This window comes from Fistularia commersonii, chromosome 32 (genome assembly GCF_037954325.1).
Source record: "Fistularia commersonii isolate RoL2024-O1a breed Wild chromosome 32, RoL_Fcom_v1.0, whole genome shotgun sequence".
In the NCBI taxonomy this organism is placed as follows: Eukaryota; Metazoa; Chordata; class Actinopteri; order Syngnathiformes; family Fistulariidae; genus Fistularia; species Fistularia commersonii.
The window spans coordinates 3990483-4014843 of record NC_141315.1 but is presented as its reverse complement, the minus strand read 5'-3'; the positions used below and the strand labels follow the sequence as shown (position 1 = coordinate 4014843).

At 38.0% G+C, this 24361-nt stretch overlaps 2 protein-coding genes across 3 annotated transcripts; one reads left to right on the top strand and one right to left on the bottom strand.

Moving 5' to 3' along the window:
• The first annotated feature begins 12865 nt into the window (after positions 1-12865).
• LOC147215180 (catechol O-methyltransferase domain-containing protein 1-like) lies at positions 12866-18745 on the top strand. Of its 2 annotated transcripts, none has more exons than XM_086139776.1 (7): positions 12866-13000; positions 14299-14423; positions 14537-14642; positions 15734-15852; positions 16441-16495; positions 18197-18330; positions 18444-18745. In XM_086139776.1, the coding sequence occupies exons 2-7, from the start codon at positions 14319-14321 to the stop codon at positions 18594-18596; spliced, it is 672 nt and encodes a 223-aa protein (XP_085995902.1). In that variant the 5' UTR covers positions 12866-13000; positions 14299-14318; the 3' UTR covers positions 18597-18745. The 2 variants fall into 2 exon arrangements, with proteins under 2 accessions (XP_085995902.1, XP_085995901.1); XM_086139775.1 differs by lacking the exon at positions 12866-13000 and adding an exon at positions 13261-13398.
• On the bottom strand, positions 18688-23675 carry LOC147215179 (non-selective voltage-gated ion channel VDAC2-like). Its single transcript, XM_086139777.1, has 9 exons — positions 23548-23675; positions 22493-22564; positions 22333-22382; positions 21872-22024; positions 21717-21769; positions 21402-21629; positions 20936-21086; positions 19884-19941; positions 18688-19782 (listed from the first exon to the last, which is right to left on the bottom strand). The coding sequence occupies exons 2-9, from the start codon at positions 22557-22559 to the stop codon at positions 19691-19693; spliced, it is 852 nt and encodes a 283-aa protein (XP_085995903.1). The 5' UTR covers positions 22560-22564; positions 23548-23675; the 3' UTR covers positions 18688-19690.
• Positions 23676-24361: the final 686 nt, after the last annotated feature.

Sequence of the window (24361 nt, the reverse complement as noted above, 5' to 3'; positions counted from 1 at the left end):
AACTATAGGTTAGACTAAACTGTAACGTGTTGAGTGTGTGTGTACCGAGGAAGACAGATGAAGTTCATTAGAGAGCCGAAAACAGGTATCAAGACAAAACATTGACTCCAATAACTGGCTTTAGAGGAATGCAAAACGTAGGCCCAAGGTGGTGCTTTGTTAGACTGGTGTGCCACCAGACTGTTGTTCTTTCCATCTATGATTTAACATAGCAGAGCATGGCTCGATGGCACCCGGGAGACGACTTGATTCTCATGTTTGCCAATCTTCTTTTATACCTGCCCACGGTGACCATAAATACACTTTTATGTCTCCCAGAGAAATGCTTAAAGAAGCAGTTTCTCCATGTCCTGTATGGACTTGCGTGGCAATATTCTTGATTGATGATAGCAGCAAAGTTTAGAAGATGCCCCGGAGAGTTTTCCAATCTCATTTGTTTGGGAGTTTTACATTTGAGCATAATTCCAGCTAGGTTGTGTTTATATGGGTTTCGGATTTCTTTACTCAGTTTGGAGTTCCCACAGACCCACTGAGCTCCCACTGAGATGTGGTCACTCAAGAACACAAGCATTTTTGACGGCAGTCTCTTGTACAGTTGGATTTTCTAAGATTATCTGTTGATTTGGCTTGTATCATATATCTATAGCATAACAATTCATCATCGGCAACTCGCAATTATCGAATCCATCAAGGGCTTTGATTAATTGATCAGTCTAAAATTTCAAAAACAATCATTAATCATTCTGTCAGAGCTGATGTTGATATAACAGTACATTGCCAAAGAGGGCTGCGCCATGACATCCAGTGTTGACAACTGGGGATGCCTTTGAGTGTTTCAACAAATAATAGAACTGTGATCAGATGATGTATATTGCCAGTACCAGTGAGAAGCTTCTACCTCCACTTTGGCAACATTTCCGGTCACTATGAGCTTGAAGATTGCGTCTGGTTTATTTAGCACTCTAAGAAATGTGAGGTTTTAAAAATCACAACATTAGGTTCATGCAGTAGGTGATATAAGACAGAGGTTCAGAGGAACTTGAGATGTTGGTGGGGTCATGAGATGTTTTTTCAGAATATAATCCAAAATGATTATAAATAGCATTTGTCAATCATCACAATTGTAATAGGTACTTACAAAGAATTCCATTACATTTGACTTTTTTGTTTTTTATACTGATTTCATTTAAAATCATGCAACATTGCCATGTGTAAAAATACTGATACAAAGAATCAACAAAAAATAAAAATCCCAACAGATGTGATTTTTATTTATTTGTGTTTGTGCTAGAACACCTTGAATATGACAATATCTAAATCTATTTTGGATACAGTATATTTTCTCATCGGGGGGAAATGGACTGTTTCAGCACGTAATATGGTTTTCATTGCAGGTTCATTTCTCCTATAAGCTCTTTTTTAGTCAGTCGGGTGCTGTAAAAGTCCTAAACCTTTTCTTTAATACAATAAGACAGTGTCAATGACAATTCCTTTTTGCACTTTACTAAACCGCACTTAATCTCTCACTATAAGTCTGCCTAACATCAACCAAACCTAAACCCTTCTGTCTATACTTAGAAGAGAAATGACCCTTTAGCTTTTCCTGGGACTGATATATGGCTGTGCCATGGCAGAGCAGAGTTCTAAGCCATCATAAATAGCTTGTTTCACATGACCAGGGTCAGTCAAAAACTCCCCTTTAATGCGACCCTAGACTGACCTTCATTCGTACCCTTCATTCGCACCATGTCACGGTTGTTGGATCCTGATAGTGTAGTTCAGTCTGAGGTCTTGCAAAGTGATTCCATCCCGTGATGCACTGTCATTAGCTTCAGATATGTTTTTGTATTCATAAAGATTTTGATTTAAACCATGCCAAATGAAGTGAAACGTTTTCAGAATATCATGTAGGGTCACTAATGACATGAAAACGAAAACAATTAAGAACTGGTCTTGATGCCTGCAAGTGTGGTTGAACTGACAGCTATTTTGTGTTTGCATGTGTAATGTTGAGATTTTTATCCATTTGTTTGTTTTGATCCCTCCAATCGCATCTGTCGGACTTAATGAGTCGTGAATTCTCCAGATCTAACTTGTTCATTGTCCGCATACTTTGCCACAAAAACAATTTCAGTTGCTTTATTGCGAAATCTGGAACAACAGTAACTATGTACAGTTTGCCCAACATTTACAGGGACTGTAGGGTCACACAGAAAGCAGCTGAAGTGCTTTGTTATTGTTAGAAGTACATGAGTCCAAAGTACCAGAGCTCAAGGCATTTGTGTGTTGTGCACCTTTCATGACATGCCTTCCAAATTAACTGCTGATACTACTTGGAGATCTGCCCTTTAAGTAGGATATTTTTACAGGACGGGGCCAGAGGGTCAAGGGGGTCAGTGAAGGATGGGGGGCCAAAGCAATAGAGAGCGCCCTGGTTTGGGGCAAAAGCCACAGGGTTCATGGGAGGGTTAATTGTTTTTAAGTAGTAAATATACTTTGTTCTTTTGTTGATTATTGATGTATCTTAACTATTTTAAATGAATTAAGGACTGTCATCACATCAAACCAAAACTAAAGTGAAAGATTTGACAGCCTTTCAGAATGAACTTCTGTCTGCGAACATTGTATGAAAGATTAAATCCTACCCTTAACTTTTGTCAGCTCGATAACTGATAGTATCATCAGCTAAATAAAATGTGAATAGATTTTGTTACTGACAGTTTTTATTATTTTGGATAAAATATTACTGTATTTGTGATCTATTGTTTTTTTTTTTTTTTTACTGGGCAAGATCAAGTATGTCAGATTTAGATTTTATTTACATATTACCAAATCACAACACCATTTTCTACTTTCCATGTAAGGTAGGCCCAGACCTTTTTCAGGACTATTTACAGAAATCAAACATCCTCCAATGAGTAAGTACTCGGTGACAGCGGAAAGGAAAAGCTGCCTTTTATATGGCAGAAACCTTGGACAGAGCCAATCTCATTGTGGGCGGCCTTCTGTCTAGACTGGTCGGGGTAAAGAGAGAGATCGAGAGAAGGACAGAGAGAAAGCAAGAGTGTGACAGAGGCGGGAGGGAGGTATGAGGATTTGGGAGGCACAGCCAAAAAATGATCTATTACTACTAATACCAATAGCGCCGACAGAATCATGGGAATAGCTGAAATAATACAAAAATAATTTCAATATTCATAAAAGAAATAGCAAAGGTGGACACCTGGTGAAACCCTGGCAGTAGATCAAGCCTTGTCCCATGGGAACCTGCAAAATGAGAGAGCCCAAGGGCTTGAGAGAAGATATGTTACTCTCATATATTGATGATGGGACATGAGTAGAGACAGGACAGGAAAAGTGGGGGGAATGTGAGGGGTGCATCATAGGATATTCCTTGCCAGAGTGAGCCTATGGCAGCATAACTGCAAGCTTCCTCAAAAAGGAAGGTTTTAAGACAACATTTTGGCCAACATTTCAAACACTGCTATATAAGGTGCTTCTGTTGCCAGGCACGTGCTTGTGAAATTTGAACGAAGGAAACCAGCACAGCTATGATGAAGCCCATTAATTTGGTTTATCAGTTCTAGCCTGTGAATAAAAAATAAATGTTTGAGACACATTCAGATGATTTGATCAATCCTTTTATTGGCACTTAATTTGCAGTTTCTTCTTCTCAAGCCTTTAGAACTCCAGAACGAAGTAAAAAGTTATGTATCAGAGGAATCTGTTCAATATATCAATTATGACAACATGCAATCGGTGATACTATAGTATCCAGAGTATCCATATTGCCTTTGGGTGATCAGAAATTAGCCGATGGAACACCAAGTAATCACAGATGGACCACTGAAATATTCTTCATCATTCTTGGAAATTTATCGGACAACCAATTGGGTCCAGAATTAATCGCTGAATAGAAACTAGGAACGCATGAGGCCCCTGTGTAAAAATGTAAAGAATTAAATGCAAACTGTATATATAACCCTGGAGGACCACAGGGAGTAAATCCAGGCCTCTTCATATCAATGTGCAAGATTAAATTGATGTAACAGTCACTTTAAATGTTTCATAGCCTAAAGCACAGTGAATGAAGGATGGTTTGATCTCTTGAGGGAAGACATTATTAACGTTAACATTATATAAATCTGAGCCATTAAATCTAGAATTAATGAAACAGTGTCTCAAAAATATTATTATCAGCATGTGCAGCAAAAGCTGAAAGTTAAAGGGGAAGTGACATCGGTTAGTAATCTAAATCGCCCCGATTAACATGATTAATGAAAATATTGGCGCCTCAACAGAGAACTGTTCTAACGGTCGTCGGGTGACCGGAGTAGAAAGTGATGCTGATGCTTTGAGCCAAATGAATCAGACTGAATAACCAGGCCACATGTTTACCCAGATACACCATAATGTAACATTTAGAATCACATTACAGTGCCTTATGCTATCTCAGTCAATAAAAGGGATGATTGGTTGGCAGTGGCATGTCTAGTTAGCGGGACATTGTCGCGCTTGACATTTATCATAGCTCCAGGGTCGCGAACTTGAAGCTAAACAGCAACTGAATCATTAAATGTGAATGGCTGCTGCTTTGCTGTCTCTAAGGCACTGACATAAGTGTTTTCACGCTGAAACGAGTGACTAACTTCCACTGAGCTAAACACGTCTTTGTTCAAACTGGGACATTATGCGCTAAGAGGGACATATACTCGGGGTTTGGTGAAACAATGGCTGCTTTAATAGGCTGATTATTTGCTGCATTTTATTATCAATACTATAACTATTGCAGTCATGTGTTTTGTCTAAAGCAGCAAGAAGGAACAGTTAAATAGATATTACAGGGACATCTTATGCTGACCTGTCGTTAATGCTGTTCAGCATGTCAACTGGAGGTCAGTGAAAAGAAATATTGTCGACTTGTCAATTGACAAATCCATAGAATAACAGAATGTCTCTATGTGGTATTTATTTGGCTCTAAAAAGCCAGTATTTACCACCAGCAAAATAGTGTGCTAGTGGTACCACTGGCAAAGTGTGTGCATCTGAAATGATCTGCATACACACTTACAGCATATTGTGCATTTGCTTTTTATTGGCTTTATCTGCTTTAGGTGCCACAAAGAAAAATAAGTAAACATCTTACGTGCTGTACTACTGTGGGATACTGTTGTTGGGAAAATCATTTTTATGACTTTGGACTCAGGATAACACTGATTCTATGCGTGCTCAAACCGATAGAAAGACACCAAATGACAAGAACAATAAAAATATCTTTCACAAAATGATATATTCTGATCGGCAACTATGCATAAATGGGTCATCAAAATTATTCACTGAAAGAATGCCTGCAGCCAAACAAAGTGTGTGTGTAATCTGGTGTAATCTGGTTGTGACATTTATGCTTCAACTCCATATAGTTTCTTTTAAAGTCAAATTGAATTTAATTCCAATATTCCCTCAGCTGAGAATGTAAATTAAACTGGAAGCCTCAGCTTTCATATAAATTAAGTGTGTGTGTGTAATCTTTAGTTCAGTGAAAACAATCCAAATTGTTGCATTGAGCTCAAAGCAAATGGGATGTTCAATAAAAACATTGCACTGGCCATCTCTGTTAAAAATCAATAGCTAGAGGACAAAGAACCTATAGCCATCACATAATTTTCTTATCAGTGTGATTTAAGAGACATGGATGATGTTAAATAACTGTAAATCCTTATCTTTGACTTTGCGGGGGGTTTATGGTACTTTCAACAGCAGTTTGGAGACAGAATGTCCATACCTTCTGCTGGATACAGGATTTATAGCTTTATTACTCTTTGTCTAAAAGAGCAGAGAAACATATAATTGAAAGGAGAAGATAGCAGCTAGAGGATGGAAGAAGTGGAGAGGGGGCACGCTGAAACTGAGAGTCATCATTGCAAGAGACATATCATGGAGACAGTTTTATGGCTAAAGAGGCAGCCCTCTGTTTTGGGGGCTCGTTTTTATGAAATAGTCAAGATTCAATTTTCTGATTCATCTGCAAACAGTCCAGAAGAAGTTTAGCATTCTAATACCGAGCTTCACTTGCCTACATGAGTGTAGAGGTCACAGAGAGGGCTCGAGGAGTTGAAGTCATGAGTTTGCACTCACACTGTTACAGGCCCGCTCATATTTTTACCCTCTGTGACAACAAGCCTATTGTTCTCACTGATAAGGCTTCAGTGTGCACAGTAATGGGAATTAAGAAGGGCATAAGTCACAGAGAAATTGGGTGACAGTAGATCAATAGATAGTGGTGAAGCCTCAGGGACCATTAGTGAAGAGGACCCCTTTGTTTGTTCACTGCCGAAGAGAGTTAGTGGACGTCCGCTTCTGAATTAACTGTCGAAAACAAGAATACATTGAGCTCATAAGAGAATTCATTATCCTGACCCATGTGTTTTTGAAAACAGTGAGATGTCATCGTGGGGTCAGGTCGACCTCCCTGCTTTCCAAATAAAACCTCCGCTATAATGCAACTATGGTAATGTCCTTTATTTAGTGTATAATTTTTTTTTCTTACATAATCCTCTATAAAATCCCAGTCCAGATATAACGCCCAATGCACGAAGATAATCCAAAGAAGTCAAAAGTCAGTAGTAAAAGTGGAGGATTATATGAGAACCAAATGTGCCTCAAGACTCAATCAAATAAAATATATTGATCTGCTTTTAAAAGCACCAACTGAAATGACAGTAGAGGTGAAGCAACAATTGATAAACTGTGACATCAATTGACATTTCTCTTTTGAGGCTGCATATGTAGCTGTGTTCCCAATTATTTACTTTCCATCAATTTAAATGTTAGTTTTTTTTTTACCCTGTTTTATTTATACCTGTATTTATGCCAGTGCCGCCACGAAATTGGCTCCGGCCCACTTGAGATTCAGAGTTTGGAATCATTTCTAAAGATAAAACATATTTATATATTTCTTTCTTACCTTTCTGCCTCATCATTCAGCTAAATATGGATACTCTTTTTCGTGACTCATAAAATTACTGATAGTTTTCAAAGTGTTACAAAGTTATAATAATACTGAGGAAGCACAAGGTTCAGGATACAAGTTTCCAAAAAAGTCAGATTTCATTTTATCTTGATATTAAGTATTTGAGAAAAGGTTTTATTTACTTGTCCAATAATAATAATAATAAGAGAACATGTTTTTGTTTTTTGTTTTTTTTTAACTCAAAGGTCTGATAAACTAAATTACTTTGCAAATAAAATGCCAGAAAGTAAAGAAAAATCAGTTAAATCTGTGGCAGAGGAATGTGATGTGCAAGACAAGTCTTGAGAGAAATGTTTTTCAGCCACTGCACTACCAAAATGGGTCCAAACAACAAACGACTGTTGAACAAACAAATTTGTCATCAATTAGTTTTCTGTTGCTAAACTAATCATTTGACTGTTTTACCACTATGACGATTCTGGTGTCTGATCTAGGAATATGAATCTCCTTCTTTCTGCTCTGCGAGGCATCCTCTTTTCTGTCCTTTGTCCCCAGTATATAGAGCTCTTACAGAGAGCAAATCTGGCATATGCTTTTTGAGGATTGTGGGAAAAGTGTACAGCGTGATTAGAGATGCCCCGGAGCCCTACGACGGACTGAGAGGATGAAAATGCATTAGCCCTAATCTTTACGGTGTTCAAAATGATTAGCCAGAACATGTGACAACCCTGATAAAGGATTCCTCTGGTAAGTTCTTAAGGCAAATGCATATTGCGGCCATCACTCTGAGACATTCCCACTTAAATGCACAGATAATTTGTTGTTGCATTGCATTATTCCTGCTTCATAGCCAGACCCCAGCTGAGTGAGCAATGTGCCAATAATAACTTAAGATATTAATTAGTATATCTCAATGACAGCAATGCATTTTCACTATTAATAAATTCCAAGCCAACGGGTTGCTATTAATTATGAATTATGTAAATGGTTGCCATGAATCATTTAGGTGTATGCATTTTATTGGCTAAATGGGAGAGCACAATGTCGGCATATCAAGATGATAGAGATTTACACTCTCAAGCGATGACAGCGGAGGTACAAGAATATTAGTGACTAGATCCCAACTTCAGGCCGACTCCTGCTAATGGCAGAAAACATTTCAAGTTGATGAATTATTGACGAAGGATGTTGTTTAATGGCTATTAAAGGGTCATGTTTACCCAAAGGTTTTAGGTTTTAAGACTTCTTCGATGTGTACATTAAGAGCTTGGCGCTGCATAATTCATTACCATTACAAAACAATTCGCACCATATAGACCATACATTTGTCACTGATGTCATCGTCTTTTCATGTTGCCTACGGACAGAAAAACGTCAGGAAACAATGGCCAGGAGAGCAATTACATGCATGGCTTTCGCATGTCAGCCAGCAGACGCAAAAAATATGTATGTTGAGTGAATTGTATTGACATATTCACTACAGCAGCTCCTGACACCTGGCACTTAAACTTAAATGTGAGGTTTTGGGGTTTACACAAAAATTACATTTTGTCATTATGTCCTAAGCAAAGTCATAGACATGGGGTCTGTTTAAATGCATGTGAAAAGGATTTTGAAAGAAGCATTTATCAAACTATACTTTTAAGTGTAATTATTCCATTTTTCTTGTCATTGTCTTGCAGACACACGAGTATGTTTTTTTAACAAGCACTTACTCAATCTCCCAAGCATTTTTCCCAATTTTTTTTTTCCCAAGTATAAGACAAAATTATATGTGAGTATAAATAACTGACACTGCACCTGTCACTACAGAGTATTGTGTCAATTCAGGAAATGTTTAATAATATTTATGCCACCCTGGCTCCTGGAAAAGCCCCCCCAATATTTGTCTGTCTTATAAGTTTCTCTGGTTTTCCTGCCTCTTGCTAATCCGTCATTGTCACAATATTTTTAATAATTTTGCAGCCGCAAAAGAGATAAAAGCCTATCAGAGGACCACAGAATGTAGCATCACATCATCATATGTTTTTGTGTTATTTTTTTTATGGCGAAATATATCACAATGTAGTTATCTACATCATTTTTTTTTACCACTTTTCTTCTTGTCAAGTTGATGTAATGCCAGGAACAAGGAGTATATTTGGTTTGAGGAGGGCTGTCAAATCAAACTGTCAGGTTGCCCTTTTTGATGGAGTCATATCACTCGTTCTTCTGTCACTCAGAGAAAAAGACTGCTGCCAAAGTCAGATTCGGGAGTTGAGAAGAGTGGACTTACATGACATTTCATTGTCTGGGAGGGAGACTAGTCTGACTAGCTTGGTTTTAAAAATAACGGATTTGCCTGTTTGTTTGGCAATACGTGACGATGGCAAGAATCTTGTATTATGCATGCATTAATTCGGTAAATCATAACAATTCTCTGAAATGCTTGGTGACAGCTTTCCCGTAATCTGTGACTGTGGAGGATCATTGCCTCATCACACATACAACAGAGGCCAACACATAAATCATGCCGGCATGTGACATCATAAACTTCTCATACACCAGTGAGTCGGGCCGGCCTATAAAATTCAATCAACACCACAGTGTCAGACATTGTTCTGACGTACCAGAAAAATTCCCCGACCTCAGCGGTGTGTTTCTCTGCTGGGCTGGGATGGTTGTTTACCCACATAAGAGCTTCGCCCCAAGGCAAGCTCTACACCTCTGCAGCCCAGCTGTAACTATCCCGGCCCCCTGGAGGAATACTCCCTCCACCCCTGCTGTCCAGACGCTATAAGTAACCAACAGCCAAGTCTGCCTGGGACCCGCAGATCAGACAGCAAACAAAAGATCAGACAGGAAGTTATCCATCAGGGAAAACAGGTATGATGACTACCAACCCAGAAAAAAAAACCTGTAGGTTGAGATGTTGTTCTCAGAAGCATCACTAACAGGAGATTTTTATGTCTCTGACTCACACGTTGCTAGGGTTTCTTATATGACTTTAGATTTCTTACATGTTTGTTACTCTTGTTTCACGACACTGCGTTGATCGGCTTTCTATAAGTCAGAAATTAATCTAAAAAGAAAAATACAACCTGAAGAATGTTGTGTGTATATATTTCCAATGTCACGAGTTTGATTGTAGCATTTTATTTCTCTTTCAACACAAATTCAAGAGAAAGAAAGGTTTAACACACTGAACTTATCTATCTAATCAGTTTCAGTCACCTTGCTTTGGAATTATTAACTGAAAAGAAAAGGAATATTCAAATATATGTTTTGTGTCTTATAGCAGAGTCAAAAGTCCCCATAACAGTTCATGTGTATACTAGTTTTCATACTTCAGTTCTACATTTGTTAATCATCTTTTTCTTTTAATCAGTTTTGTGTCCTACCCAATTGGATTTGTCTTTTCCAAGATACTCTGTAAATTGTCTCATTTGACTGATATATGGCAGATCTTTGTTGCAGTCCACATACAATTTCCTTTGAATTAATTCTGACTCATTCTGTTTGAAACAGAACTTCAGGGTACTGTCTGGAAGCCTTTTATCATCTACTTTATACATTATTTGCTCGGTTTTAAAGTCCACTAACTCTGTTGACTCAGAGGCCTGTGGACTTATAAACAGTTTTGAAATGTGGGCTCAGTTTTTAATTTGCTCTTCTCAGTGTTGTTAGTCTTGATATGAGTTTTTTTGTGGGTGTTTCCCTCCTACGCACAGTAAGCGTGTAACCAAGAATATCATTAGATGTGCAATAACAAATGGCACAATATTTGTTTGATTTCATTATGTATTTAGCAAGATCATGTATTAGACATCTACATATATTTTGTAATTTTGAACATTCTTTTTGGCATTTGAAAAACAGACATTTTCGAAAGTTTAGTTCAATAAAGTAAATGTTGGTATTTAAGGAGAACAACATCCATTTTCAGCAATCATATTTTTTTCTAAAGATGATTTAAAATCATTTTGAAGCTTTAATCATTGCACAAAATTGTAGAATCAAAAAAGTTGAACACATAAGTTTTCACACTCCAAACAAGTAAGGGGCATCATCATGTCAGAGTCTTGGGGCTTTTTTGGAAGAGGTTTTTCCTTATAATTCACTGTAGCACTTGTTTATTAAGATATGGTAGAAATAAATAAAATGGGAAATCAAATGATCTGCATGCAAAAGGCATCGATTGACGGCTCACAATTACCATTTGTTTCAATATAAAAATGTAAGACCGGGCGGAGTTGAGCCGACAATTTGATACTCTTCTATAAGGAGAAAGGTACCTATATATGACTAGCAATCTATGTATTTCCTTGTCAATGTATATGAGAAAAAAATTGGTTGGCTGTTTTTTTGGACTTTCTGAACAATGGTATTTTATTGCATCACTTTTTAGAGAATTAATTACACTTTATTCGATAAAACGAAGCTGTAAGTTGTACCAAGGGTGCAGCACTGTGTCTTATGAAAAAAATGTAGCTCAGTAGTGTACACAAGCGGAATGGTAATAATAGATTTTGTGATTTCTTTCCTCTACTTGGCCCAAGATAGCATTAACTCCATTCCCCATGCTGCATGCCTCTTCTACAAAGAATACTGATGAGCAAAATAAAATAAAGCAAAAATATGCACCCTTTTGCATCACTTATGGTACCTTCGAGAGGATAGTTCATCTGTTTTTCTGGCATGTGTTTACCGCCTCAAACCCTACTCCCTGTCACATTACTCCTGTGAATAATCCATCAATTGAAACATATACCATAAGAATAATAATATGGAATTAACATCAGGGCATGTCTGAAATATGTTAGTTTTGACCAAATAAAATCTACACCACATTTTCAACAATTATGAAATAAAGTCTTGATGTTGCACTAACACCCACACATTTCTGCATTCAAACAATTAATGACATTTATGCAATTAAAATAATAACGATAAAACAATGTGATGCATATATATAACTATAAATCTGTGTGTACTGATTAAAAACATCTCTGTGAGAACACACACATGCACTGCTTTTCATAAACACTGTCCAGCGTCTGGAAAAAAAATAAATGTCCAACATTCATCTCTGTCTTGTTCTTCAAAGCAATGTTACTTATAAGTCTTCCACAGATGCACCGGCGTGACAGATGCAGCATGTGGAGGGTAACATGAAGCTGTTCTCACTGAACTACATCTTTTTAGGTGAATGTTAACATGCAATCATTTAACATATGCAAGTTATCCCTGGGTGTGTGGCCGCGATAAGGCCATGCTCAAAACCAAAAATAGATTACACATGGTTGGGAAGTAGATTGCGTTACATAGTAGGTCAAATGGTCTTGAAGAAATGTAATGTTTTCCCTTTTTGTCTGTCAGCACCTGTTAGATGTGTTTTCTTTAGTTAATTAAGTCAAAATGTTGACAATCATGTTGCTTGGTCTCCACGGCATTCAAACCCGGACATCCGTATTTCCCTGTCCGAGGTCGACTCAGCGACTCCGGACCAAACAATTGGAACAGCACTGCCCCCTTGTGTATAAAATCTTTCATTACATGCAAAACGTATGTCAAAAAAATGTACATCGATCACTTATCGTGGTTTATTTCTTAAATATCGAAGGGCTTGTCACTCATATTTCACTTTTTCATACTTTTCCTCTTGTATGGTACTTTTGTTAAATCGTTTTGTCAAATGGAGGGGAAACACGGAAAAATACCGATACGGAAAAATACGGATATTCTTTTAGAAAACATACTCACCCCACCTCCCAATCTTTGAAAATGTAACTTGTTCGAGTTGTTATGTTTAATGATGTTCTTGTATCACAGTGTCAATGTTTTCGTTTTTTCTTAGCCTAAGATTTGGTCCCAGGAGGGACCGTTAGACAAGCGTCGTCTAACCAGCCTATCACGTGAACGGCGACGGGTCATGTGACCCAAGCCTTTTCTACATGACTTACTAAATATTCACGCGTCTCTGAAGAGGAGGAATTCCTTCAAACAACCAGAGACTGCAGAACAATTCTCTCGGGTAAAGTAACTACGCAGGTGAGATTTTCATCGTTTAAGCGAGTCTCGATTCATTTAATCACACTGCCAAATGAGGCGGGGGTGTGAGTTTAGCTTTACAATATGACAATTGTCGAATTTCATTTGAATGGACTACAGTAGCTACATTGTAAGCCCGCATCAATCCTTATGGCACAGATGCTAAATGATAGCTGTAAGCTACATTTGTGTCGGAATATATTGACAGCTTTATGTTATCGCGCTGCTTACGCATCATCTCTTGCAATTACGGTAAGACGCTCAGCAACACGGAAGTGCATTCAGTTGAGTCGAGGAACCAAGCTGGTTCTTAGCCATGACTTTTCGTAATATTTCCAAAGAGGCGCTGGCCGGATCCGTCACACTGGGATTTGTGTTTTTCATTGGTTATTTCTTTGGTAAGAAACGATTGTTTTGAGTGTTTTTAAGGTATTTATAACGTTGCTACAACAGACGACAGTGCCACCGGACACGTCCCGGTTGCAATTGCGCAAGATGACATTGACTGATCTGATTGGAGGCTTCTATATTATTTTACAAAAATTGCCCATCGGTATCATGCGCAGCCCGGGTCCAACAACACCGCTGCAGCCCAAGCTGGTCACGTCTGTGACCAGATTTAAGCAAGATTTTCATTTAAAGCCTCTTAGTGTGAGACAATGCTGGTCAAAGTTAACAAATTTCTTTTGATTGTCTACTGTTAAGTGTCCATGTCGAATTGGCCCCGATTTTTTGTCATCGTGGTTATATTCGTAGCATGAATTGCAGGGGATAAGTCCAATCATGAACATTCCCCAAGTATTAGACTCCATAACCAATACGCTTCCAGACTTAACAAATAAGACCGAGCCAAGCAGATTAAGTTTTGCCCCCTCCCTACCAAATGTCAGGTTCACAGAGTTATACGAATTTATACAGTGTTCAGTGCAATGTTTTTCAATAGTTTGTCTGTAGCTAGAGACTATCAAGTGATTTACACACACACACACACCTGATATACCAATTATTTCATGTAGTAGATCAAGTTACATGACAATATTGCTGACTGCCAATGGCCAGCAGAGGGAGGAGTCTGTCAGTCAAGACTGGCTAAACTTTACCCAGTACGTTGCTGCTTGTGCATGTACTTTTAATTTCCAGGTTAATTATTACTGTTTTATCTCGAGAAAGAACACAAACTGCCTTTGCCATACTGAAATTCCGTTTTCTGATATGTGTATAGCTTGCAGGCAGGTCACATGATGTAATTATGCTCTCAACTTCTTCCTGATTGTTCTTTTGTTCATGTTTGCTCTCAGGGAAAAAGAAATCTTCTACAATGAGCATCTCCAAAAGTCACTGCGGGGGAAAGGAGAATCCTTTAATGCAATATGTCCTCAGTCATTCAATGAGGGAGCATCCAGTCTTGACAAAACTAAGACTGGTAAGGATGTCCTTGTGGCTGTGCTCCAGTGTAATAAAAGCATTTCAGGTTATAAGATTTAGTTAGGTTTCATTTTGCGTTTTGTCCAATCTGTTTCTGCTCATCGCTTCCAGAGGACAATGGAGGACTCATGGAATGCGATGATGGTCGCCTGTGAGCAGTCGCAATTCATGGCCAATCTGGCAAAACTACTACAAGCAAAGAAGGCTCTCGAGATAGGTAATGTCAAGTTTCGAGCATCATAATCAGCCTCAGAAGCACAGAAGTTGTACCCGTTGAGATTTTACAAGCCTTTACCTGGTTAAACACACCGGCAACACTTAAATTCATGTTTGACAAGAAGAACACAAAACAGCAATAACATTTATTGTTGCTAGCAATTCCAACAATAAATATTTGCATTTGTTTGAAACATTAAGTGATTTTGACTGTGATAATTTGTCATGTGAGGCTGTTTTGCTTCAGTTACAGAAAGAAGTATATTATCCAGGGTTTCATATAATGGGGAATAGCAAGGTACATGATACTCAGGAATAAATCTTGTTACATAAATCAGGAAATCACTTAGAACATTACAAAAAAACACAACTTTTTAGAATTATCCATATTGTTGCTTTTGGAAGTCTTAGTTGAGTAATCATTTCTATTGATGGTTAATTTGCTTGATTTAATTATCAGAGAAAACATTTTCAAGTTGACTCCAAATCACATTAAACTCAACAAAAAGAGCTTGATAATTTTTTCCAAATTTAATTACCTTTAATCTTGATACATACTGCTTTTATGGTTTTTGTCCTAAGACAAATAGTTCTAATTTATTATCAGCTTATTTGTTGAATTATGCCATAAAGTTATGCATTGTAACATATATTTTTGTTAAATTGAGAAGTATCAGCCAGCAAACATGCAGCATACCTTTAACTGCCCCTATGAGTGTTTGTTGTGTCTTTATCATAAATGCAAATAGTCAGGGTTCAGTTAGAGAAAAAAACTGTAGTTTTTTTTTTGCTATTTTCTGTGCTCCTATTTAATAACCTGCAAGGGTGCACATCCCTCTGGCAGTAATTTGATTTGATATGGCTGTAAACTTGCACTCCACACTATATTACGAAGGAAATACTGTGCTGTTTTGTTTTGTTTTTTTAATGCCTCCCAGAATCTTCGCACGAGTCAGAAAAAAATGCCTGAAAAAACTTTAACACACCTCCCAGGAATTTTGAAAAGCAAAAAGTTGCTACACTGGTTAAAATCAGCCAACAATATTCCACTGTTTTGTTGTCATCTTCACTGCAGTCTCATTGTTTTGACAGGAGTATACACAGGTTACAACACTCTGAATATAGCATTGGCTCTGCCCGATGATGGTGTTGTGGTGGCCTGTGACATCACGGAAGACTACCCAAACATTGGCAAGCCTTTCTGGAAAGAGGTATGAACAATAACATTTTTCTTTCAGTCAGCTAATTATGTGTTGTCTGACTGGCTTTGGAGAAATATGTTCCTGTATTGATTGATGGCCCTGAATCGATTCACACTGCTCATCATTGCAATGGATGTTAAGGGGCTGAAGATGTCAGGCATACCATTGTTTCTTTAAGAGGAACGTCTGTGATTATGACACAGACTTCAGCATTTGTAAACCTTATACTTGATAAGAAACAATGCAAGTGAGGCAAATAGCCCAAGGATCTTTTTATTCATGTCACACTAACTCTCAATCACAAATACTTAATCATGTTCATATCCCTCTTTCCATTTGTGAGTATTTCCTAGTTTCTAGGTCTAGGGTGTACCCTACCTTTCGACCAATTACAGCTTGAATATTCTCCAGTGTTCCCACAACCCTGACTGTCGGATGAAGCAGTAGATAATGAAGGAACAAATGAATGATCTACATGTTACATATAATGCCACTACAATATGAATTTGTTGAAACAAACAAAAGACTGAGATCAGCTCTGAGTTACAGCCCCATTGAAGTATTTCAAAATACTGAATGTCATTTTCTCATTGACAGGCTGGAGTTGAAAACAAAATCGACCTACACATACAGCCAGCATTGAAAACTTTGGGTAAAGTACTGCATCTACTATCATGGCTTTTACCAGAAATCTACTGTTTCTCTGTGGCCCCTGCTCTGTTGTCACCTTGAGCTGGTTCTCAGCCTTTCTTAACCTTGGCAGCCACAGGCTGAAATGCAATTGTGGCTCATATCCAGTTTCTCTGTTCTATGAGTTCTTCTCATCTGGAAAACGAGTTTCAACTCGTTTCCATGAATAATAAAATAATTGGTAATACGGATTTGCAATTCAATATACATTTGGATGAAGTGCAAATATAACACATTTGAAGCCAAACTCATTCAGAATTCATTCTTGCCAGTCCAGCTTTGAAGCACCTTTTAAACCATCTTACATTCCAGTCAGTTAAAGTGCTCAGATGCTAACAGTTTAACTGATATACTTTGTTTCACCATAATAAATCCCAAGTTTACTTTGATGAAGGTGGAGTACAACATCAACTAAATTTCTTAAGTCGTAAAAGGAGGTAGGCGTATCCCTCTTTCATGTTTTCTCTCTACAGCCCCAGGTGCGGTGGATTTAATGTGCGTTCATGTTTAGCGATTTCCAGTCAGTGGTATTAGCCTAGTTTGCGCCTCTCCGACTGGCTCTTTTCAAACAGCGGTACAAATAAAGCCTACTGTGAGAATTAGACTGACCAAGGGAGGCTTTCCTCCCTAGCAATAATCTTGATTGAGACTGAGAGACTTTTAAAACTAGAGGATAAAGAGGACTGTTACACATAGTCACAGAGAAGTTTGTCCAGACAGATAGGCAAATGGATTCCATTTACAAGTAGCGGTAAGACCACACATACACTGCTGAAAAGTCCACCACAAAATTTAAATTAAAATGTTCTCCTTTGGCCAAATATGTACCTTACCTGCATGTGTGCAAAGAATGCTGATGAGGGACATAAAACACAACAAGTAGACAATGTGCAAGCAGCCAGTTGGTGAATGGGGGATTTATGCGATCTCTGTTGAATGAATGTTCAGTATTTGTAAATTTGACTTTGAAAGAGTCAGTGCCTACCCGGCCATGAACCTTGCCGCACGTCACTGGTCAGGTCTGTTCTTGTTTCCCTCTGCTTGAGTGCTGCTTGGTCCTACCGTTAACTTGCAGGCTAGCAGCTGTGCCATGTTTCATGCTTCTGACCTGAGACTGCTTATTGGTGCTGAAGACCAGCTGTGTCTGAACTTTGCTTAGCCGCGCCCTTCATCTCTCAGTCCCACCCCCAGTGCACAGGGTCGTGAACCCTAGGGTGTCTGGGAACGATGTGGACAAACCTGTTGAAGCAGTCACTATATGTCAAAATTAAAATAAATTATTTCAAGTTTGCATTCAAAAACTAGAACCAATTGCAAATTAAGTTTAGAAATTGTAATAGCGGGCAGGCTGTCGTCGACAGTGATATTTTCTCCCAGTGCAACATTTTAAAAGAAATTTAACTGAAGCCAAATATAATGGGATTTTCAATGTATATTTGTTCTTGCAAAGCATCACCTCGCAAAGTTACGTTTCTGGTTTGTATTGAAAGAGTTGGTAACTGGCTGTATTTCAAAGTATTTTAAATTGTTTATGAATAAACTTTTTGGTTATTGGCATATTTAAGGGACTTGAGGGGCAGGAAGTGGCTGGTTTGTGATTTCTCCCTATTGGTACTAAATGTCCCTTCACTTACAGATTGCGTTTACATTTTGCCATTTTCAGATGATCTTCTTGCTTCTGGCCAGGCTGAAACATTTGACTTCGTCTTCATTGATGCAGACAAAGTAAACTACGACAACTACTTCGAAAAGTCACTGCTGCTTTTAAGAAAAGGAGGCATCATTGCAATTGATAATGTAAGAACTTTACCCCAAAGCTTTTTTTCTGTTGAAGTTAGCAGTCATATATTAGAGAAACAGAGTCAGTTCAAGCATATTTGCGCCCCTTATTCCTGTTTGTGGTCCTTCAGGTGCTTTGGGGTGGTAAGGTGTTGAATCCCGCCTCTGACGACTTGGACACAGTGGCCATCGACAAGCTGAACAAGAAGCTGCATCGAGACACTCGAATCAGCCTGAGCATGTTAACAGTGGGGGATGGACTCACACTGGCAATCAAATTATAGACCCCTTGCAAATTATTACGATTAAGAGTAGCAACCACAAGACAATCAATGCCAGATGTGTGACCAGACACTGGAAGGAAATTTCTGAATACAAGACAAAGAAACATTAGTTTGTATTTCAACACTATTAAACCCAACTTATTTTACAATGTTTGCCATCATGTCTGATTATATATCACCTTCAAGCTTGTGGGGAAAAAGGTTGCTTTCAAGACTTTATTGTAAATTAGACATGCCAACAGGTTCATGATTAGTGCCACAGTCTTCAAATGAGAAGAAAGATATACCCACTCAGATTTCACCCAAGTCACAATGAGAAAAATTAAAATCCAACTAGCTGTCTTTCAGACTAGAAGCGGTTATGTAAGGGTTCTGACACTCACACACAGCATAATGAAGCCTTTCTACACAGTGAGGACCAGTCAAGAGACTGCCAGCAATCTTGAAAAGCACATTTTGTTGTTTTTGTCCTCCCAATAGGCAGAATACCACTACCAAAATATAAATAAAATGTGCAAAATAAACAGGAAGAGCTTAAATAAAGATATTTTCTACTGTGCAAAATAACAGCTTAGATTTACATTCTACATCACACTAGCAAGATAACAAGGTGTTGTGTTTCTGGAACCATTCCTGGATTGTCAAGCTGAAGAAGCCAACTTTCATCATTTTTTTTTTCTCCTCTGCACGATAAACAGGTTGCTGGAGTAAATTGTGTTTTCCCACAAGAAGGTTGTGTTTTCATTTACGTGGGTCTGACTAACACGATCTACAGGTGAAGGGATTAGCTTTGGCCAAGGAAGAAATTCAGGGTATCTCAATGTGGTAAACTGACCTTGTCCCCCCCCAAAATAATAGCTGTAGCAGAGGTATATCCTCTACAGTATTCTTTTTCGCTGACTACATGTGAGTGACCACACTGATTATTGTGGCTACAGTGAAAGGATACAAATTGGGGAACACTGCCATCTTAGTGACTTAGGAGGGATTTTTTTTGTTTTGGCTTCTTCTCACTTTATACCTTTCACGGACCAGACAGGAAGATATAATTCTAGATTCTGCTAATAGGCCTTGGAAAATAACAAAGCAGACTCTCATGCTTCCAATTCCAGCCCCAGCCCAAGTTTGTGGCCCCCAGCATTGATATTTTTTCCATCCACCAACGCTGACAAGATGAGTTTCATCCCTGGAACAACAAATTCATTCATTTTTAAATGACAGTAAATAAGAGTCCGGGTGGTTCAACTTGAAGTGAGAGCTGAAGCAAGAAGACAATATGGTTCTTACCAGGCCGCAGAGTCTGGGTATATCCAATTCCTACCAAGCTGGAATTATTCACCTTTGCCTAGAAAAAAAAGCAGGCAGCATGATTAAAGTATCTCAGGTAGCTTGATGTAAAGGTCAATATCTGTTGTTTATTTAGAAGCACTCCTATACATTTTAATCTGCATCTTGTCTACATCAAATTTTACAACTTTATAATACAATGGGAAATAAAACATTGAAAGGCATTTTTTTAAGCACAAAAAATGTTTTAAGTTTTTATGCTGTGTTATGTACACCACAAGAAATAGATAGAAAAAAACAATATAAAATCCATGAAACAAGACAGTGAAACCGCTTTAGTTTTCTGTTCAAATGCTCATTGTTTTCGGTAGTAATTTATATAGTGTAAGTGGTTCTGACATGTGGAACATAGTCAACTGAGTGGCAAAAGATGTCTGGCATTCTTGAAAACAAGTTATTCTGAAATGAAGCAGGAGGGAATCCCATTAAAAAACATTAAAATTGGAACCATTGAAGTGATATAATATAATGAAATACATTTATTTCCTATCATAACAGGGGCATGAAGAGATTTGACCATGTGCTTGAAGTTAAATTGGCTAGGGAATATTTGATCAAAGAAATCAGTAATGTATAACGCAAAAGGAATTTGTATCACCTTGGGAGTAAAAAAACAACTCAGTACATCTAAGCTTATCAACAACCTTTGGAAAAAAAAATCTTTTATTAGGGCTGAATGAGTGAGGAAAAGTATCGTCTGACTGTGACTTTCACTTCTCAACAGATCAATTCCTTATTATTCAGAAAAGAGCAGTGAAAATTTGAAACCTCTCTGGTCACTTTCCTGGTTATTTGTTATAAATTCATCCGGTACTATGATGGAAACCTGACAAATTTAGAGAAACAAGCAACCCGCATTTACACAACCCGTTTTTAGAGTATTATAAAAGCTCTGCGATTTATTTCTAAGGCAATTTGATCCCAAATACACTGTTCATCTGAAAGAGAACTGAGAAGAAACAATAACCTCTTAAGCAAGAGTTGTGACTTACTGATATGGAGGCACTGGGGTCTAACTGATATTTGGCAGCAATACCAAACCGAGTGCCGTTGCTGCCCGCTGTCCAGGCCAGATTGACAGCAGTCTCCAGATTGTCGTTTACTTTCTGGTAAATGGATCCCCCGAACTCTGAACCATCATTTCTAGGGAAGAAAATCATGAAAAAGCAATGTCTTTATATTTTGTTCTGACACCCTTGATGGACAAAACTAACAGTACAGATGAATGGGGTTTCAGTAGTTTTGTAATTTTTGATATTTCAGCAGCTGATTTTCACTACTTTGCTCAGATTTCTGTTGGACAATGTCTTAATAGTGTCTATCATATCCTGCTGGAGTTTTTAGAAATACACTTATCACAAAATTATTGTAATTAACTAATCAGTCATTTTCATTATTAGTGAAATTATCAATAACATTCTTGAGATCTATTTCAAAATGTTTTGTTAAAAGACGTACACATTTGTGTGGAGCTGGAAGTCCCCTGTTTTATAACCAACTGCAAAATTGCTGTGGGTCATCTTGGACTTGGCTGAGTCGAAGGTCATCTGGTAGCCAGCCAACCATCCTTCGTAGCCAGCCACTGCGGCTCCATGGATGGTGGGACCGGCAAAATCTAAATCCACATCGACACCAACATGAACGTATTCCCTTTTATAAGCCGTCTTGACTTTCCCGCTCTTCTTGCTGTGAAATAAAAGAAAAAAAATGCAATAAATGACCGTTTAAAGAACAATGATTTTATCTTTCATCACAACAACAGTTGCATCATACCCAGTATTTGGTGAAAAAGTGGTGTCAAAAGTAAGTTTCAGGCCTTTGGTGATCTGAAAAAGAAAATCATTTCCTAAGACCCACTAAATCTTGAGCTGTTTGAAGAACAGTCTGATGGTTTTTTTTTTGCTTGTTTTTTTTTTTTTTTTTTTTACCTGATCCTCAATGCAAACTTCTGTTCCGAGGGTATTTTCTGTGGTCCACTTCTCTGTAAACGTCAGCCCATATTCAGCCCACTTGTACTTGGTTTCCAGAGTTCCCGTGACCTTGCTGGTGTCAACATTCGATGAACCAGATGTCTTAAACTCCTACAGTGAACAGAAAAGCAATTCACTCCAACAAGCTCAAATAGAATATAAACCGATAACAAATACATACAAGCAAATGGTTATATCACTCTTTATATAATAGAAATAACAATATTGTTACATGAATAAACATTTCTACTGTAAGTACATCACACTTTATAGTTAAGAAATAATATGAAATTAATCATTTTGTCATTTCCTTTTAAAAATCGAGTATATTAAAACATCCTTAAGCAGTATTATATGTGATAATGAGCATGTAGTATCTGACATTATATTCTGAGTTTTTGTACAACAGATTAACTTACCACTCCACTGCTAGACTTTGTCTTCACATCAAGCTTAACTAGTCCAAAACCTACGAGGAAAACAACAGTGACAAACTTAACAACTCACTTGCTAATATATTTGAAAGAGGTTCCACAAAAGCAGATTTGTGAAACTGCCTTTTAACTTGCTTCAAATTACCATATCCTTTATTGAAGATATCCTTGGCTGACTTCCCAAGGTCTGCATATGATGGAGGAACTGCCATCGTACCTGTCACAAAAACAGTCTGCGCGTAAATAATGGCATTGGGCCATAACCCCAAGCCTAAAACACTTTTAAAAAGAAATCAATTTATTGATCAAAAAAGGCATAGGCAAAGACATAAATGTGCAAAGCCTCAAATGCATAGGCACACGACCGCCTGAAGGTACCAGAAAAGATAATTACAGAAACGTAAATACTCCGAACTGTGAGCAAAATTACAATTCTAACATTTAGTTAATTTTCGTTAGGTGGAAACATAACAGGTTACAACATAATCGTGTGCTTTAAATGCATATACAAGTATCATAGAACTGACCTGCACGTACACGTTCAAACTGATTCATGAAAATGCACAGTTCTAACACCATTTGACTGAGAACTGACTGCATTTAGTCGTTTCAAGGTTGAAACAAAAGCAATTTTCTTAACTTTTTAGGACAACTCGGCGGCTTTTGTGGCCTGTATTGGCTGACATTTGATTGAGCCTCACCGTTTTTTCACGGTCAAGGTTAGACGTCCCTTGGAGCTATGTAACGTCTGTTAGCCGGACACATTATGACAGCGCTAACCACTCAAAAGCTCAGGAGAAGATATGGAAATATGTGTCAACATACTTGTAGGTGTTGTTTAGTATTTCTGTGTCTCGATCATCTCGATTAGCTTCGACCTGAATGAAACCAATGCCCTTCTCGTCTTGATGTTCTTTAATAAAACACTAACTGACAAAGACCCCGGCGACTGTAACTTTAAATTGACCACGTTATAAAGAAAAAAACAACTCGAGAGATCCAACTAACTTCGCTATATTTTAAATTTCATTATTAAACGAACCCTATGCAGTGACCTGACAGGTTATATCAAGCTATTTTCGAAGGGGTTTAATCACACGAGAGGACAACGTTAGGGGGCGTTTTCAATGTAGCAAATCGGCCATTTTTAATCACAATACAAAGCTGTGAGCCAAAATAGTGATAAGAACTAGCACTTACCACAAATCGAACCCGTTAACGACGGTGTTATGAAGTTGTGCGGCGGGAAAAAGAAAGCTGGAAAATTAGCAGACCGGTATAGGACGATATGGAGGAGACGCTGCAAATACACCCTGCTGACCTCGGCGCCGCAGGACCCAAGGATATAGCTGTCTATTCTGTGCCTGTCTGTAATACGACAGATTAGACACGTTTTGGGACTGTTTCAATATCTAAGATATAATTCTAATATCTTGAAACACTAAAAATTGTTTATACTTAATGTGTGACCGTCCACGTTGGTCTAAACCAGAATACTTCATTTGTGCAATGTTCATACCGGCACTTGTGAAAACTTACTAAATTACCATGGCAACCAAGGTGCCGACGCAATATTCCTCATGTCTTGTCATGTTTACAGGGTTTCTCATTAACCTCTCTGAGGAACATACGTGGATCGATTGTTATCGAACTGTGAGTGTGTGTGTGATAGATTTTTTTTAAATAGCAGAGACGGTAGACAAGCATGATTTGATACGAATTTCAATTGAACTACGGACTTCCAGCATTGTTAACTTACGTTTTACTTATCATTGTAGTGTTACTTCATTACCCATGCAAGACAAACACTATATCATCCCTGAGACTTTCCTTGAAAACATAGCATCGCCGAGATTTCTACATTTATATGTCATCGCCTCACAAGAAGAAACTGCCTGTGTTGCAGACGCGCTAGGTCTGCTGTCTCTCAGGCGCGTCTATGAGAGCAGGACATTTCCTTGCATAACATACAGGACTGACTCAGATAATTAGAATATTGTGATAAAGTTCCTTA

Bases quoted from the DNA above. Each gene is read 5' to 3' on its own strand.
- LOC147215179 (XM_086139777.1), bottom strand. From the start codon at position 22,559: ATGGCAGTTCCTCCATCATATGCAGACCTTGGGAAGTCAGCCAAGGAT. The intron at 22,383-22,492 runs GTAATTTGAAGC...TTTTCCTCGTAG, and splicing joins TATCTTCAATAAAGGATATG to GTTTTGGACTAGTTAAGCTT. The intron at 19,942-20,935 runs GTAAGTCACAAC...TTTTTTTTCTAG, and splicing joins ACCCCAGTGCCTCCATATCA to GCAAAGGTGAATAATTCCAG.
- LOC147215180 (XM_086139775.1), top strand. From the start codon at position 13,317: ATGACTTTTCGTAATATTTCCAAAGAGGCGCTGGCCGGATCCGTCACA. The intron at 13,399-14,298 runs GTAAGAAACGAT...GTTTGCTCTCAG, and splicing joins TTTCATTGGTTATTTCTTTG to GGAAAAAGAAATCTTCTACA. The intron at 14,643-15,733 runs GTAATGTCAAGT...TTGTTTTGACAG, and splicing joins AAAGAAGGCTCTCGAGATAG to GAGTATACACAGGTTACAAC.